The sequence below is a fragment of the Microtus ochrogaster genome, chromosome 2 (assembly GCF_000317375.1).
Source record: "Microtus ochrogaster isolate Prairie Vole_2 chromosome 2, MicOch1.0, whole genome shotgun sequence".
Taxonomy (NCBI): Eukaryota; Metazoa; Chordata; class Mammalia; order Rodentia; family Cricetidae; genus Microtus; species Microtus ochrogaster.
The window spans coordinates 2,390,372-2,406,190 of NC_022010.1; the positions used below are offsets into that span (position 1 = coordinate 2,390,372).

The 15,819-nt window shown below is 49.9% G+C and overlaps 1 protein-coding gene across 1 annotated transcript in view; it reads right to left on the reverse strand.

Annotated features, from left to right (window-relative positions):
- The window catches only part of Myo18b (myosin XVIIIB), a 201,658-nt gene that overhangs the window by 62,750 nt on the left and 123,089 nt on the right, over positions 1–15,819 (reverse strand). Inside the window, exons 37-38 of the mRNA XM_026784530.1 lie at positions 15,669–15,806; positions 12,388–12,573 (exon numbers count right to left, since the gene is read on the reverse strand). Coding sequence (XP_026640331.1) covers positions 12,388–12,573; positions 15,669–15,806 — 324 coding nt within the window. The remainder of the gene's footprint in view (positions 1–12,387; positions 12,574–15,668; positions 15,807–15,819) is intronic.

A 15,819-nucleotide genomic window follows, 5' to 3' on the forward strand; every position in this document is an offset into this window, starting at 1 on the left:
TGGTGGTGGTGGTGGTGGTGGTGGTGGTGGTGGTGGAGGTGGTGGTGGTGGTGGTGCAATTGGTGATTGTTGTGGAATATTATATTTAACTAGGCAAAGATGTGTTACATTTGTTTAACTATGTAAGGATGCGTGTTTAATTACATAAAGATGTGTTGCATCTGTTTCACCTTGCCTGCCTAAGGCACCTGATTGATCTAATAAAGAGCTGAATGGCCAATAGCTAGAGGAATAAGTGTGGCTGGCAGGCAGAGAGAATAAATAGGAGAAATCCAGGCAAGGAAGAGGAATGAGAAAAGGAAGAGAGAACCAGGGACATGTCCAAGGCAAGAAGTCAGGCAGCCAGCAGCCAGTCAGACACAAGAAGCAGTGAAAGTAAGTTATTCAGAAAGAAAAGATTTTAAAAAAAACCTGAGGCAAAAGATAAAAGAGAAACAGGTTAATTTAAGTTATAAGAGCTAGTCAGAAACAAGCCTAAGCAAGGCCAAGCATTCAAAACTAAGAATAAGTCTCTGTGTCATTTGGAAACTGGTAGGTGGCCCAAAAGAAAGAGAGAGCCTGGTACAGGTGACTCTAATGATAACAATGGTGATGATGGTGGCTATGATGGTGATGGTGGTGAACCGGTGGTAACGGTGGTGGGGTGATGATCTTCATGATGGTGTTGATTTCTCATGGTGATGAGGAGGGTGTTGTTGTGGTTTATTAGTTAGACATAAAATCAAATCAAAGACTGATTGACCAGATGAATGAGTGTGACTTTTGCTGTCTCTAAAGAAAACTTCCTCACCTGTTCTGGAAGTAACCTCGTCACCCACATTTCCCCTGGTACCCGTAAACTCGCTGCCCTACCAGCTGGGCCTCCGTGGGATTACTGTTTTGGTCTGTCACGCACGCTATCATGTCTCCCCAGGCAGAGTCATACCCAACAGTGAACGGCCCCCCAAGGAGAAAGGAAAACACAGGTTCCCATTCCTCTCTTTGAGCAACCCTGCCCACAGTGCATCCCAGCCCCAGAAACAAAAACAGAAAGCAGAGGAAAGGAGTTTGAAGCAGGGGACAGGAAATGAAGCAGAGATGAAATCTAAATCAGAGGCCCCAGCAGGAGCCAAGGGATGCAGCCATGGCTTCTACAGGGGCATCTCAGGGCCCCCCTCCCTAGGAACCACCCTGTATTCTCCCAGCACTAATATTCTACTGGTCCAAGCTTCCTTCCTGACTTCCTGCTATGAGGTTACCATGGAGCTGACTCTGCTCTGCATCAAGGTGGCACACATATCCTAGAACTGTCTGGTCAGACAGAGATCACATCCTTCAAGCACCAGAGGACCATTCTAGGAGTGGCCATAGAATGAACCCAAGTCAGGGATCAAAATCCACAAGGCTTCTTCCGTATTTGGGGTTTGGATTGTTCGGTTGGGTAGGAAGTGCCCTCTGTTCACTGTGTGTGATGGAACAGTCATTTCTCAGTGTGGCTCTGTGGTCCTGAGATGGGACACCAGCTGCAAAAGGACCAACAGTGCAGAGGGTGGGGAGAAACATCTAGCCAGGAGTCTGCTGGGCAGTGTTTAAACTGGAGCCCTGGTTATAGGGTGTGCCAATTCCTGGGGTGTAAATATTCCCATGGAGACCAACACCTGGAAGCTATGGCGATGTCACTGAAAAGAGCTGAGCAGAACTGTGAGCGCTTCTGGCAAGCTGCTACAAACCGAGCCCAGGAGCCTGCACTGAGCCTGTAGCCATCACAGAGTCTTGAAGCCCAAGGCTGCTCTGTTAGGTGACCTAGGAGTTCCCTTTTGCATACCCAAACAGAGTTTGTAGATTACGTACAACAACGACAACACAAAGGCCACAGCCTTGACAAACTCACTAGTACTTCACTCTAAACACATACCCTTTATTTTATTTTATTTTTATTTATTTTATTTATTTTTTATTTTTTCGAGACAGGGTTTCTCTGTAGATTTTGGTGCCTGTCCTGGAACTAGCTCTGTAGACCAGGCTGGCCTCGAACTCCCAGAGATCCGCCTGCCTCTGCCTCCCGAGTGCTGGGATTAAAGGCGTGCTCCACCACCGCCCGGCTAAACACACACCCTTTAAAAAAGGGACTCTCCCTGTCCAGCCCACTCTGCTGCCCCATCCGTTGGTACAGCCTCACATTATAAGTCTCCTTCTCCCCATTAAGACCAACGTCTGTTTCAGAATCACAGAAAAGAACATCCATATCTCTCAGAGGGAGGTATAATCTGGACAAGGAGGAAGTCGAGGCAGCAAGGCTGACTTATCAGACCCCGGATTTCCCTGGACCACTGTTTTCTGAAGGATGTGTAACTTAAGGGTGTCGACACTGCTCTCCTAGATACCAGTCTGCTGGGCTTCCCTGAAGTGTGATGGAGGGAAGTTTGATCTCATCCAAGCAACCCGCTTTGGATTGATTTGAATAATCTTATGTACACCTGCAGGATGCAGTCAGTGCCTCCCCCTTCCTTTTCTTAAGTAATTAACATTGTGGAGTTAAACGACTTTAATTCCCAGCAAAGTGACGCGAGTGTAGCTGATGAGGTCTCGGGGGACAGGATCGCTATCTGCTCCTCGGTGCGCGCCATCCTGAGACTACACACACAGTCTGTAATTGGTATTAGCAACTGTAAATTCTGATTAATTGCCAGAGAGCCACTTTCCAATTGCAGAAACAAAGCCACTAGCCAGGGAGTAATGGACCCAATTATTCCTAGGTAGGATTTCAGTAATAGATTTTTACTGTCCGGATGCCTCATCTCGGAGGCAGATGCAGAGAAACTCATTTCATTAGATGCCAGCACCTTCTGAATTGTGACGAGCACATCCAGTGTCTGGGATTAAAGACGGCATGGAAGAGACCTATTGCAGAAGCACTGGAGGCTGGAGAACCCAGGTCCTTAGCCCCATTTAAGACCAAGTCGTTTTGGTACTGGAATGCTAATAGGGGCCAGGGAGTCTATCAGAGATCACGGTTACTGGGGGGACAGGGTGGAATCCCCCACGGCTGCCCTGTCAGCTCTGAGCACAGGGAGGCTCTGAGGATGGAGAGTAAAGGAGTCTGTGAATGCTGAGCCTTCCTTGTGTTGGGCCATTTGGATTACACAGAGATAATGGTAATGGGCAATAATTAGGAAACTACCTTCCTGTTGGGGGACCATAAAATACATTATTTACACCCGGCTTGTGGCCCCAAATGCCCTCCATATGGAATGACTTTTTAAATACTTCACTTCCCATTCCAATTAATTCATCTTTCTGAGCCCAGGTTCACATTTGCAAGCAGAGAATGCTCAGAGCTTTTGTAGAATAAATCCTCAGCCCTGGGCTGGGTGGAGCCATTGATGGGCTGTGTGCCAGTCCGAACACTGGATACTCCCTCAGCCCTGGGCTGGGTGGGCACCTGGGGCGAACTATGGACGGGCTGTGTGTCAGTCCGAACACTGGACACTTGGCTCACTGAGCACAAAAACAACATAAAGAAACAAAAGCAAAGTCCAACACAGAAGTCTGGCTTCTTTGGACTTCTGAAGGCTCTCCCTGGATGTGGGCAGAGTCTGGGGAAAATAGGAAAAAGTAGAGAAAAGGGGATCTCTAGAAAACACAGTACAAACAGAGCTGAAAGACTGGCCTGCATGGCTTGCTTCAGAGTTTTGTTAGTGGGTGCGTGTATATGAGTGTGTGTGAATGTGTGTATATGTGTGTGTGAGTGTGTGTTCCTATGTGTATGTGTATGTCCCTGTGTGTACATGTGTGAGTGTGTGTATGTAAGTGTATGTGAGTGTGCCCACATGTGTGTATGTATGTGTCCACGAGTGTGTGTGTGTGTGTGCACATGTACATGTGCGTGCCTGAAGTCAGTCTTGGCTATGTTTCTCCAGGGGTAGTCCACCATGTGTTTTTTGAGACAGGGTCTCTCACTGGGACTTGGAGCTTGCCACTCAGGTTAAACTGGCTAGTCTGCAATCTCTGAGATCTTCTGGTCTCCACAGTGCTGGAACTGCGATCATGCACTGCTGATTTCTTCCACGGGTGCTGGGTGGGCATGGAACTCAGGTCCTCATGTCGGCATGGCAAGCACTTTCCCCACCGAGCCACTGCCCAGCTCTGATTATACAGAGCTTACAGAGCCTTAGGACTCAAGCCTTCTGGAGTGGCACATTTGCTTTTGAAAAGAGATAGTGGGCTGAGAGATTTGATTCCACAGCCTTCCGACTCGAAACCTCTTTCCTTCCGCTTGCCCGGGAACCTCCTAAGCAGAGCACTAGAGCCCCACCCCATGTGGTTCCCACTCAGGAAAGACTCGCAGGCGCACGGTGCTAGCAGGCTTGTTATTAGACTGTCAGCAGATTTGCAAGCAAAGTGTCAAACTCTGCTATTAGTAAAAATTAAATCATATGAAATGTCAGTGAAATAATTATATCAGAAAAAGAATGTCACATTCCTCCACCTCTACTAGTGCTTTTCTGTGACCCAAGCTTCTGGGGCTTCTCTTCTATCTGTGAGGGGATGGTGTAAGACAGCGTCCAGTGTGCCTGGAGCCCCGCTGTGTTTAGTGAACTGTACTCAGCTCTAGGCGGGATGTTTTACACCGTGGGCATGGGCAGACACAAGAAGCCAGGCGATGTCTCCATGAAGGGTCAGCTGAGCACGCGCTGGCCCTCACTCCAGTTTCCGTCCCAGGGTCTGGTGGACGCTGTGAGATCCAGCTCACTCATGCATTATACCCAGGGAAGCCTTTTTCTTTAAAGGAAAATGGATGGACACAGAGGCGGGGCCAGGCCCCTCATTTCCTTAAGACTGGGATTTCTTTTCATTTTTTCCCATTTGAAGGTGGAAAATGCACCCCAAAGCAATGGCAGATCCATAATTCATGGGCATATAAAATTGATGCTGGGTTTAACAGAAGGAGAGCTGTAAGTGGCTGTCCATTAACTATTTATGAGCCTGCCAGGGTGCTGACAAGCCAGACGTGGGGAGGAGATCACACCCGTGCTCCCATGTTTTATTTAAACATTATTAAAAGTACACAGTCTATAACGAGGCTTTCAATTTCGCCCAGATTGGAATCCACTGTGATGTTGCCTCTGGGTCTCCAAAGGTTCCCAATAGGTGCTCATGGACACTACTGTCCTTTCCCCCGTACGGGAACTCAAGTTTCTCCCTTTTCCCATTCTGGACTCTGTCTTCTTATGCGGCCCCTCTTCAGCTGCCTTGGGACCTGGGGTATATCCCATGGTCTCCCTCAGCCTCAACTGAGTCATCTGTAAGATGGGACATTGCACAGATGTCACCCTTACGGCAACTGTGAGAATTTGATCAGACCCCTCTGAAGCAAGTGACTTTGCCTCTTTGGGATTTTAGCAGTGTTTGGAGCCATTTTTTGATGGTGGTGCTATTTGTTCCTAGTGAACAGAGGACAAGGGTGCTACTACATGTGCTAGACTGTACCCCACAGCACCCCACCCTGAGAATAACAACACATGTGCTAGACTGTGCCCCACAGCACCCCACCCCAGAATAACACATGTGCCAGACTGTGCCCCACCCCAGAATAACACATGTGCTAGACTGTACCCCACAGCACCCCACCACAGAATAACACATGTGCTAGACTGTGCCCCACAACACCCCACAGCATCCCCCCAGAATAATACATGTGCCAGACTGTACCCCACAGCATCCAACCCCAGAATAACACATGTGCTAGACTGTACCCCACAGCACCCCACCCTAGAATAACACATGTGCTAGACTGTACCCCACAGCACCCCACCCCAGAATAACACATGTGCCAGACTGTACCCCACAGCCCACCCCAGAATAAGACTATGGTTTGAAAACCCTAAGTAACACAATGAAAAGTAATAATTTTAGTGATTTTCTTGAAAATGAACTTCCATGAGTAAACAGCATGGACCTTAGATGTTTTGAGTCTGAAAATAGCCCTTAGAGAGGCTCAGGCCTGGGTTCAAATTCTAACTCCGCCACTTCCTAGGTCTTAGAGAAGCTGCCTGGTTCCTTTACTGGTAAAAATAAAGGATGAGACCTGGATGTAACGCCCGTGGCCCAGAGCCTGGCAGGGAGAAGTGGAGGGCACCCACTGTCACTGCCACCCAAACCACCAACTGAACTGAAAAGATTCGTGGGGGATAGGACGCAGAGCAGGGTGAGGCAGAGCAGGGTGAGGCAGATCACGCTAGGGAAGGAGAGAGCCCAGCTCTGAAGGGAGAGGAGAAAGAACACAAATGGAGACTCTTAGTGTCCGCCATGTGCTGTTATATGGGCATTTCTTGTCTCTCTCGACTTTACAGTCACTCGATGGGCAAGGGCTGCATCCCGTGTCTTACAGGTGCCAGGAGGTCATGCAGTCCTAGTGGAGACATCCAAGGGTTTGTTCCTTCTGCTGCCCTATGAATGCTTAGGTGGTACCCCAATCCCCGTTTATATTTGTTTGGAGCCTCAAAGTATGACACTTAGGAACCAGGGTCTTTGCAAAAGCGATTAATGAAGATGGTAAGACCGGGTCGGAGTCTGGTAATAGCTTGGATATGAAATGTCCCCACAGACTTACAGTATGGAGAGCCTTGGTGGCACTATTTGGGGCAGGTTCTGAACACTCAGAGGATGAGGTCAGTCTAAAAGAAGTAGGTCCTCTGGATTTATGTCATCCCTGAGTGCTCCCATTTTGCCCCAAGTGCTCCCATTTTTGTCCTCTGTTCCTTGGCCCACCACGACATGAACTGAATCTCCATCACAGCTTCCCCACCACGATGGACTCTCTAAAGCCGCGAGTCAAACGGTCAGAATGAAAAGAATGGTCACAGACGCTGTGGCCTTAAATCCAGTGAATGTGGCTTCAGAGACAATCAGTGGGGAAGAGAAAGTCATGTGAGGACATAAGTGGAGACCAGGTGGTGCAGCCACCTGCCAAGGTCACCTGAAGCCACCAGACTATGGATAAGAGCATAACATCTCTCCTGGAATCTACAGGGTGTGGTGGCCTTGCCAATACTTTGATTTCAGACTTCTGGTCTCTTGAGCTGGGACATAATGGGTCTTTTTTGTTTTATGACATCCATTTTTAGGTAACTTATAAAAGCCCAATAGGATCAACATACACTTTGATCTCCTATGCAAGTAAGAACAGTTCCACGAGTAACGGCGGGAGGAGAGCTGGGGAGGGGAGGCAGTTGTCATTCATTGGCACACGGTGGAAGGGTCTGGGATGAGAAAGATGGATGGGAAGAGTCAGGCTTGCAGCCTCACAGCCACTCTCTCTCTCAGGGGTCAGGTAGGGCCTGGGCACACAGCAGTCATTCTCAATACTGAGTAAGATGGAGCCTGGAGACAGCAGAGGACAATTTCCAGGAGTCAGCTCCTTCCTTCCACAGTGTGGGAATCAAACTCAGGCCATCCACATCGCTGCGAAGCACCTTTACCCACGGAGACATCTGGCTGGTGCCAGACTGCAGTGACTAACCTCCCACAGCTGGTGAACCCAATCTGTCTGCATGGCAAGACAAGTGCAGGTGCTGATAAGGAACAGGTGAGCCCTGCACTGTGTAGGAGCAGGGCCACCTGACACCAGCTCTGAGTTGTTGAGGCGGCCGCAGGCAAAGGCACAAGGCCAGTCAAGTAAGAAGGTGCTAGGTCTCAGAGATGAGGTGGGAGAGCAAGGTTCGTGAAGCCCACCATCAGCCCACAACTTCCCTAGACTGTCCAGGGACCAGGTTGGTTCTCCTGGGCTCTGTGACAACTCAAAACAACAGAATATAAATTCAGAGGCGAGCTGTCTTGTACCCCAATAACAAAAGAACTTGAGTGATTTAGAGCCAGAATATTCTTTTCTCCACAATGGCGCCTGGAGTTGCCAGGAATAGTACATCCACTAAAATTAATGGGCAGAGCTCATTTTTCTTCTTCTGCAAGGAGAGAAGTTCCATTGGTGGGGTAATGGTTGCTGATTTGGATGTGCTGGCGAGCCAGCTGGGGGATCAATCACCCACATGCAACAGCTCACAGCCCTTTAAACCAACACCAGCTGTGACAAATGGAGCTGGCCAGGGACAGGCAGAAAGGAATGCAGACAGAAGATCCATCAACATCCTTGTGACAGCTCATGGGTCCCAGGGGCCCAGAATCCTACTTGGTCTCCTACAATGGAGCCATTTTTCAGCAGAGCTGAACTGAAAGGCCAGGGATATCTCAGGGAAGACTTCAGTGCTAGACACACATGGTCAACAGTTCCAGCTCTGTCATTCCAGGTTGCCCTGAGCAACCTCCCACCTTTGCCCCTTTATGGTCCTGGCCTGGCAGAGTTGATGGTCGATATTTCAACAAACTCAACCTTCACTGAGAGAATCAGTGGGTGGATGAATGAGGAGATGGATTGGTGGGTGGATGGGTGGGTGGGTGAGTGGGTGGGTAAGTGGGTGGATGGATGGATGAAGGATGGGTGAATGGATGATGTGTAGGATGGTGGTGGGTAGATAGATGGATGGATGGATGGGTGGATGGATGTGTGGGTGAGTGGGTGGAATTTATGGATCAATGAGTAAATGGATGGGTGGTGAATAGATGGGTGGATGGGAGATAGATAAATGAATGCTTGAATTATAGAGTTAGGAAATTACCTTTCTTCCTTCTGGAAGATCTTAATTCTAAAATAGAAGGTACAGATGGCAAGGCTTTGCTCTAGACATGGCTCTGTGGTGAAGATGTGCATGGGAGGAACACTCAGTGCTAAGTGGGACATGACGCTGAGGTTTCCTGTGAGGATTCTGGCCCATTGAATAGGAAACTGCATCTGTGCAAAATACACGAGTGGTGGTTACCTGATGGAGGAGGGTCATCTGTCTATCTGTTGCTTTCATTGGTTAATTAATAAAGAAACTGCCTTGGCCCTGATAGGACAGAAAATTAGGTAGGCCGAGTAAACAGAACAGAATGCTGGGAGGAAGAAGGCTGTGAAAGCAGACTCCATGCCTCTCCTCTCCAGGCAGTCGCCATGACTCTCCTCTCCGAGACAGCAACAGGTTAAGAATCTCCCTGGTAAGCCACACCTCATGGTGCTACACAGATTACTAAATATGGGTTAATCAAGATGTGAGAATTAGCCAATAAGAGGCTGGAACTAACGGGCCAAGCAGTGTTTAAAAGAATACAGTTTCCGTGTAATTATTTCAGGTAAAGCTAGCTGTGCAGGAGCCGGGCAGTGGGAAGCAGCCTGCCGCTCCACACTACAGTTACCGTGTTAGCCTATGAAAAACACCTGAGGTAAACAAGGAGGAGGAGGAAAGGTTAGTATGGGCTCACAGTTTCAGGGTAGCAGTCGCCAACTTCCTGCCCTGGTGCTTTGGAACACTGTGGTGGGAACATGGTGGAGGTGATTACTCAACCTATAGAAGTCAACAAGCAAAGGAAGAGGCAGGAAGTGTCTGGAACCCCAATATTCCCTTCGAGGGTTTGCCCTCCAGTGACCTAACTTCCTGTCTCTATACCTGGCCTTGGAAAGTCCAGGACCCAAGCTGTAGCAGTTCTGTATCTCACACATGTGCACTGGTCGAGAACACCTAGCCCACCGTGGTGCTGGACACACAGTAGGCACTCTGAGGACACATCTAGGGTGAAGGACTGGACCAGGGCTCTGACTTCTGCACAGAGTTGTGGAGGAGATACAGGGGAAGATATGCTGGTCCCGGCCATGGGCCTTGGTTCCAGGATGCCAGAGCAGGGAGACAACTAGCCTTAGCAACAAGGTATCCTCAAATGACAGTAAGCATGTCATTTCCCTGGTGTCCTCGCTTCCATACCACCTCCTTCCTGGAGACACACCTCCTTCCTCATCATGTCTGTTAAGTGCCTGTGTTAGCCCAGACCTCTTTCTTCCTGCTGCAGAGTCCTTGGGACCCGAAGGTCAAGAATATTCTGGTAAACTGGGAAAACCACTCTTAGCAAGAGACAGTGTGTGGCGATTTGAATTGGAAATAGCCCTTTCAGGCTCACGTTTTGAGCTCCTGGGCCCACCCAGCTTGTGGCCCTACTTTGAAGGTTATGGAACCATTGGGTCATGAGGCCTGACAGACTGAAGTATCTCACTATAGGTGGCTTTTGAAGGTTAAATCCTTGCTTGGTTCAGGTGTGTTCTTCCTGACCCTGGTGTGTACTGGTGTGAACAGACGATGTCACCAACCTCTGCAGTCATGGAGTGGGTGGCTCCCACCGTGTGTCATCCCAGCCATAAGGGCTAAGAGTTCTGGAAACCTGAACCAAGCTCCCTAACTGAGGCTGTCTCTGTTGGGTGTGTCAATCACAGAGATGGAAGTAACCAATGCAGACCTCCAGGTGAACTTGCCCATGTGAGCCTGCTCACCTCAGATGCCCTAAAAAGACTGTGGGATATATCAGATGTCTTTGACATGGCAAAAGTGATGCCTGCACTTCTAGGGTGAGTTCCGGGTGGCCTTCCCTGACACATGTGCACCCAGGATTGTGAACGTGAGCTTACTTGCACAATCAGCTCAGCCTTCATTTAGGGCACACCCCAAATCCAGGGGGAACTGTCCCCACCAGTACAGAAGGACAGCTGAGGCCTGCGCCCTCAGGCAAGAAGGTTTGTGGAGACAGAGGCTCAGACTAGAGCTGTGCCACCAGCTGCCATTGGCCAGGACCTACAGCCATCAGGAGGCAGGGAGGGCAGGGTGGGGTGTAGGGGGCAGTGTTCAGAGAGAGTGTGGCCTGGTCTGACCTCCATCCACATTTGAGAACTCAGCCTGTAGCTTTAACCACACCCCATTTGCAGTCCCTTGTTATGAAACCCACAGGGGACACATCTTAAGGTTGCTCTGAGAAGTTTCAAGCAGCCTGGGGCTTTTGCAACAGCGGCATCTGTCTAATTTCTCCAGCAGTTGAGAGTTTCTAGAGAGCTGCACATTACCCTAGGAACAAGGTGCAGAGGGGAGAAAGGAAAAGAGGGAGAGAGGACATGGGAGCAGGGCGGCCGCACAGACAGAAGAAAAGCTGCCGTTTGACAGACCAGTGTGCCCACGCGTGAAGCCAGCTAACAAAGACATCCCGGGAGATGGAGGTTAGGGTAGCTTTCCTCCAGGCCAGAGGTGATGCCGACAGGCTATGACAGAGGCAGCGGGTGGCTAATGAACCCTGCTTGTCAGCTGGAGGAAAGCCTTTCTCTCCCTCAGGGTGAGAAGAGAACTTCAGTCAGGGACCTGGACTGGTCTGGGGAATCTCAGGCTTTGTAGAGCACCTGGCCTGTCACCACGTAGGCAGAGGCCTGTCAAGGACAGAGCTGACAGCTAACTCTGGCCGTGGAGGAGAGTGGCTCCAGAAGCTCATTTGTAGTAAAGGACAGCGGGCAAGCCCTTTCCCAGGAAGGCAGGGAAATGACCTCACTTTGGGGACCTTAAGGACAGTGTAAGCGCAGGTTCACTTGCTGGAAGGTTGAGTGACAGTAGACAAAGAGGGGTGCTGCCCCCACATTGCAGAAAGAGCCCTGAAGACTTCAATATGCCTGTCCCAAGACTAATGCTATCATGTGCCTTGTGATCCCACAGGGAACTGTTCTTGGAACAATACATCAAAAGATGGAGGATATTCCCACAAGGCAGAAAATAAATTAAAAAATGTATTTGGTCCATGCCGTGGATGGCTTGAGATAAAGACGCCAGTGACTAACAGCATGGCTGGAGATACAGATCCATGTCCCTTCACCGAGCCTCATTTTGGCATGTTGGATAGCCCAGGGCCTCAGTTTCCCCATCTTCACCACAGACTTAGGATTCCTTTCTGAAAACAGGAAGTGAAAACTCAGAACAGGCACACTGTTCGTTCCCAGTTCCCGAGTCTCTAGATGCCTCTTCCACCCTCCACATTTGGTGTCTCTGCTCCAAGCCCAGGGATGAATCCATATTTACCACAAGTAGCAGTTGAAGCCTCAGTTTCCCCACTCGACATACAATAGTTACTGTGAGCATTCCACACTGAGATGGGTGCTGAGACACCAGGAAAGACAGACATTAAACATACCATGTTTCCCTCCATGTTGCCCAAGGCCACCCTGTCCTTGGCATTGCCTATGCGAGGCAGAGAACACAGGCCTGAGTCTAGATGCTTCCAGCAGCACAGAAGACCATTGGTTGGCTTTGGGTACACCGCAAGATTTTGCAGCCAATGACAGTGCTGTCTCTCAGCCCATGTCTTCTGTTTCTCCCTCCTTGGTAACCCTCCCCCAAAGGCCCAAGAGGGCAACCAGGAGTCTTCCAATAAGAAAGCTTTCCTACCCACCAAAAGGAAGTTTCCATTCCAGCTCAAATGCTCATCTACACAAGAGCCCGCAAGGGCTGCCCTCACCAGCTCCATGCAGCGCCGGCTGGCCTCCTCCTCCCGCTGCACCAACTCCTGCATCTCTGCCTTTAGCTCCTCCAGGCGCCGCTGATAGTATTGGCTGTTTTCTCGCTGCTGGGCCTCTGACTTGGCTGCCTGAGACAGCTCCTCACCCATCTTGATCAGGCTGTTCCGAAGCCGGATTACCAGGACCTGGGAAGGGCAGAAAGCCTGGTTGGTCTCACCTGAAGAAACCAGAGGTCCGAAGCAAAGTCTCAAAAGAACGGACTCCTTCTCTGGGCCTCTGCATATGTGTGCCAAGTGATCCCGGTTGAGAATTGTGGTTTCTGTCCAGACAGCACACTAGAGCTGACCCTGCTGTCAGGGACTAAGGTGGACCGGCCCTGAGGGCATGAGAACAACAGAACTAATGCTGGCACACCCCCGTCTGCCATGCGGTGGCATGGGTGATGGAAAGATGCCCTCCCCCTTCCACCCCTTGTGACCTGTGGCAGGAGAGAGCTGGCCTCAGGGTCCTGAGAGTGAGAACTAGCCCTGACCCTCACTAGCTAGGAGCACCCAGGAAAACAGGCCCTGAACCCCACCGGCAACACACTAGAGACCCTGTTGTCAGGGTTGCAGATGAGCTAGCCCTGAGGCCAGGAGAGTTGATCCCACCCCCTCACATGTCCCTTACAGAGAGCCCTACACTTTGCCTGGGCAAAACAGTAGAGCTGGCCCTGGAGATATGAGGGAGGGAGGACCTGGATCTAACGACCCTAGAGCAGGAGAACTGGCTCCACTCCTTCCTGCAGGCTGCATCTGGGTGCACTGGCTGAGGCAGCGCTGGAGAGCTCACCTGTGACGGTGAGGGAGAAGTAGTGAGCCCGGCCTAGAACTGGGGCTAGGAGTTGGCCCATTCCAACATCCACTGAATCTCTGAACTGTAGGAGCATGTGAAGGGGACGAACTTACAGATGGGGCCGGGGCACAGGATTCTCAAGACACAGGACAACTGGATATCCAAGAGGAGCCCCCAGCGAGAGAGCAATATCAATAGTGCAGCAGAAACCAGAGGCCCCGAACCAGACCACTTTCAAGTAAAGATGAATGGATTAAGGGGTAAACTGTGTCTCCACAGGCCATATTACAGCTTCCATGACAAGATTCTTTTCGTGTTTGTTTTGTGTGTTTTGTTTGGTTTTCTTTTAAAATTGGTTTGTTTGGGAAGGGGGGGTTGCCAGGCCAGAGGGAAGATGCGAGAGGATGGGGAGACGAGTAGGAGCAGAATGCATGATGTGAAATGCACACAGAATCAATAAAAGTGGGAAAAAATTAAAAACTGTGGTTCCTTAGTTTTTTCCTGGGAAGAACACTGACTGGGTTATCCAATATCAGATGGTCAGTCCTGAAAATGTACACAACAGATTGAGCAGGTTATATGTAGGAATATATATTATGTACATACCTATATGCATGTAAAGCAAGCAATGAAAAAGAGGCCATGAATTTGAAAGAGAGAAAGAAGGGATAGATAGATCTTGGAGGAAGGAAAGTGAAGAGGAAATCGTGTGATTATATAATAATTTCAAAAATAAGAGGAAGAAATAAAAAGAAAGGGAGGGAGGGAGGGAGAGAGGGAGGGAGGTGCTGGATTAGTACTCCGTACAACCAAAGTTTTGGCTTTATGAATGGGGGCCTTGGGTGAGGGTGAGGTCACTCCTCTCTGGACCCTCAGTGCTCTCTGCCTTTCTCGGGGACAGAAACCCATCAGACTTAATGAGGGGATGAAGACAAAAGCATCTAGGCCCCTGTACGCTAGAAAGGCCTCAGTGTTATCTGGATCTATTAGGCAGCCAGCAAGCCTGGAATCTAGATCTGTGAAATGCCAGTGGGCAAATGGAGGAGTGTTGACATAGGCAAGGGTCATGTGACTATTTCAAGCCTTGCTGGGAGTTCTGGCCCCTTTGGTTGGAGGAGACAGAGTCAGGGTCGGAGACTGTCACCCAAAGGGGAGCTTCCCTGTTAGGCCCCATTTTAGAGACTGTCAGGCTGGAAGGGGAGAAGGGCATCACAGGCGTCTTCAGTGACCCTTTGCAGCAAGGACACAGGTTCTGTTATGCTTGGATAATGGTGACAGAGGGGACCAGTGATTACAGGCTGTGATCTTCCAGGTTCTACCATCAGGCTTTCTTTTCCTGCTGACAGTTGTCTATGCTAGAACTGAGTAACAACTCCACAGACGCAGACAGCCATGTAGTGTCATCAACAGCATTGCCAGGGTCTGGAGGTCCCTGCCTGAGTGTCCCCTGGAAATACCTGGAAAGTCTATGAAAGTCAAGGTCAACAAGAATTTCCCTGTTTATCCACAGCAGCTGTATCTAAGACCACATGTCCTGGGCTGGGGAGAGCTTCAGGGTGAGGGGCACGGCCTTTCACATCCAAACACCATGTAGTGAAGGGGTGAGGGCTGCGGAGAAACTAGAGCACAGGCCCTGGGGCGAGGGTCAGGACTGGTGTCATCAACTCCTACCTGACCCCGTGCTCTCACTCAGTGGTGAGGCCTGTCCTTCTCCCTCACTCTACATGTCAAGCACAGAGGGCTATGGGGGAGGATTTTGATAGTGGAGGTGACCTCTGTACATGTTTCATGTCCTTGGTCCACAGAAAAAGTGAACACACACTGAAATTATTGGCTCAAGATTGATGTCAGTGTCCTTGCTAACCCATCCAAGCCCACCAGGGACTTGCTATACTGCAGACATACTGGAAGCCAGGTGGGCTCTCCATGCTAGAAGGTTCCATTTGTACATTCATGGCATACTCTGTACTGCAGGTGTTTGTGCTCATATGTCTGTCCTGTACATACCAACATGGAGCTGCATAGATGGGTGTGAAAGAAACTGACCACAGGAATTTGAGCAGATAGACAGAGATGGAGAGAGTGGCACCCATGGACTCAAGGGTGGGCAGTGGAGCCTAGGCTGAAGAAGGCAAGAGGAGGGAAAGGGGAACGGAAGGAGAGGAGAGGAGACAGGAGAGGAGGGTGATGAGAATCAGGATAAAAACAGGCTGCAAGAGAGGAATGGGCTGAAGATGATGGCAGGAGTGGGCAGAGGAGGAGAACGGACAGGTGCATGGTGGCTCCAGGAAATAGGTAGAAGAACAAAGGAAAAAAAGAACAGGGGAAGGACAGGAACAGAGGGAGTGGTCGGATTCGTCTCAAGCTAAGCATGAGAACCAAGTGATATGGGGACTCACACAGCAATCCCTGCCCCCGCTCCCAATGGCTCATAGGGTTTCAATACCTCAAATCTCTTCAACTGCACCTTCTGGAACTCTGTCTTGTTCTCCAGGTCACAGATGACAGCTTCCTGCCTGCTGACAATGGAACGGTCCACGGTGGACTGCTCCAGGTACTGGATACGAAGCTGAGCCACCTGCAGCTGGGCACATTGA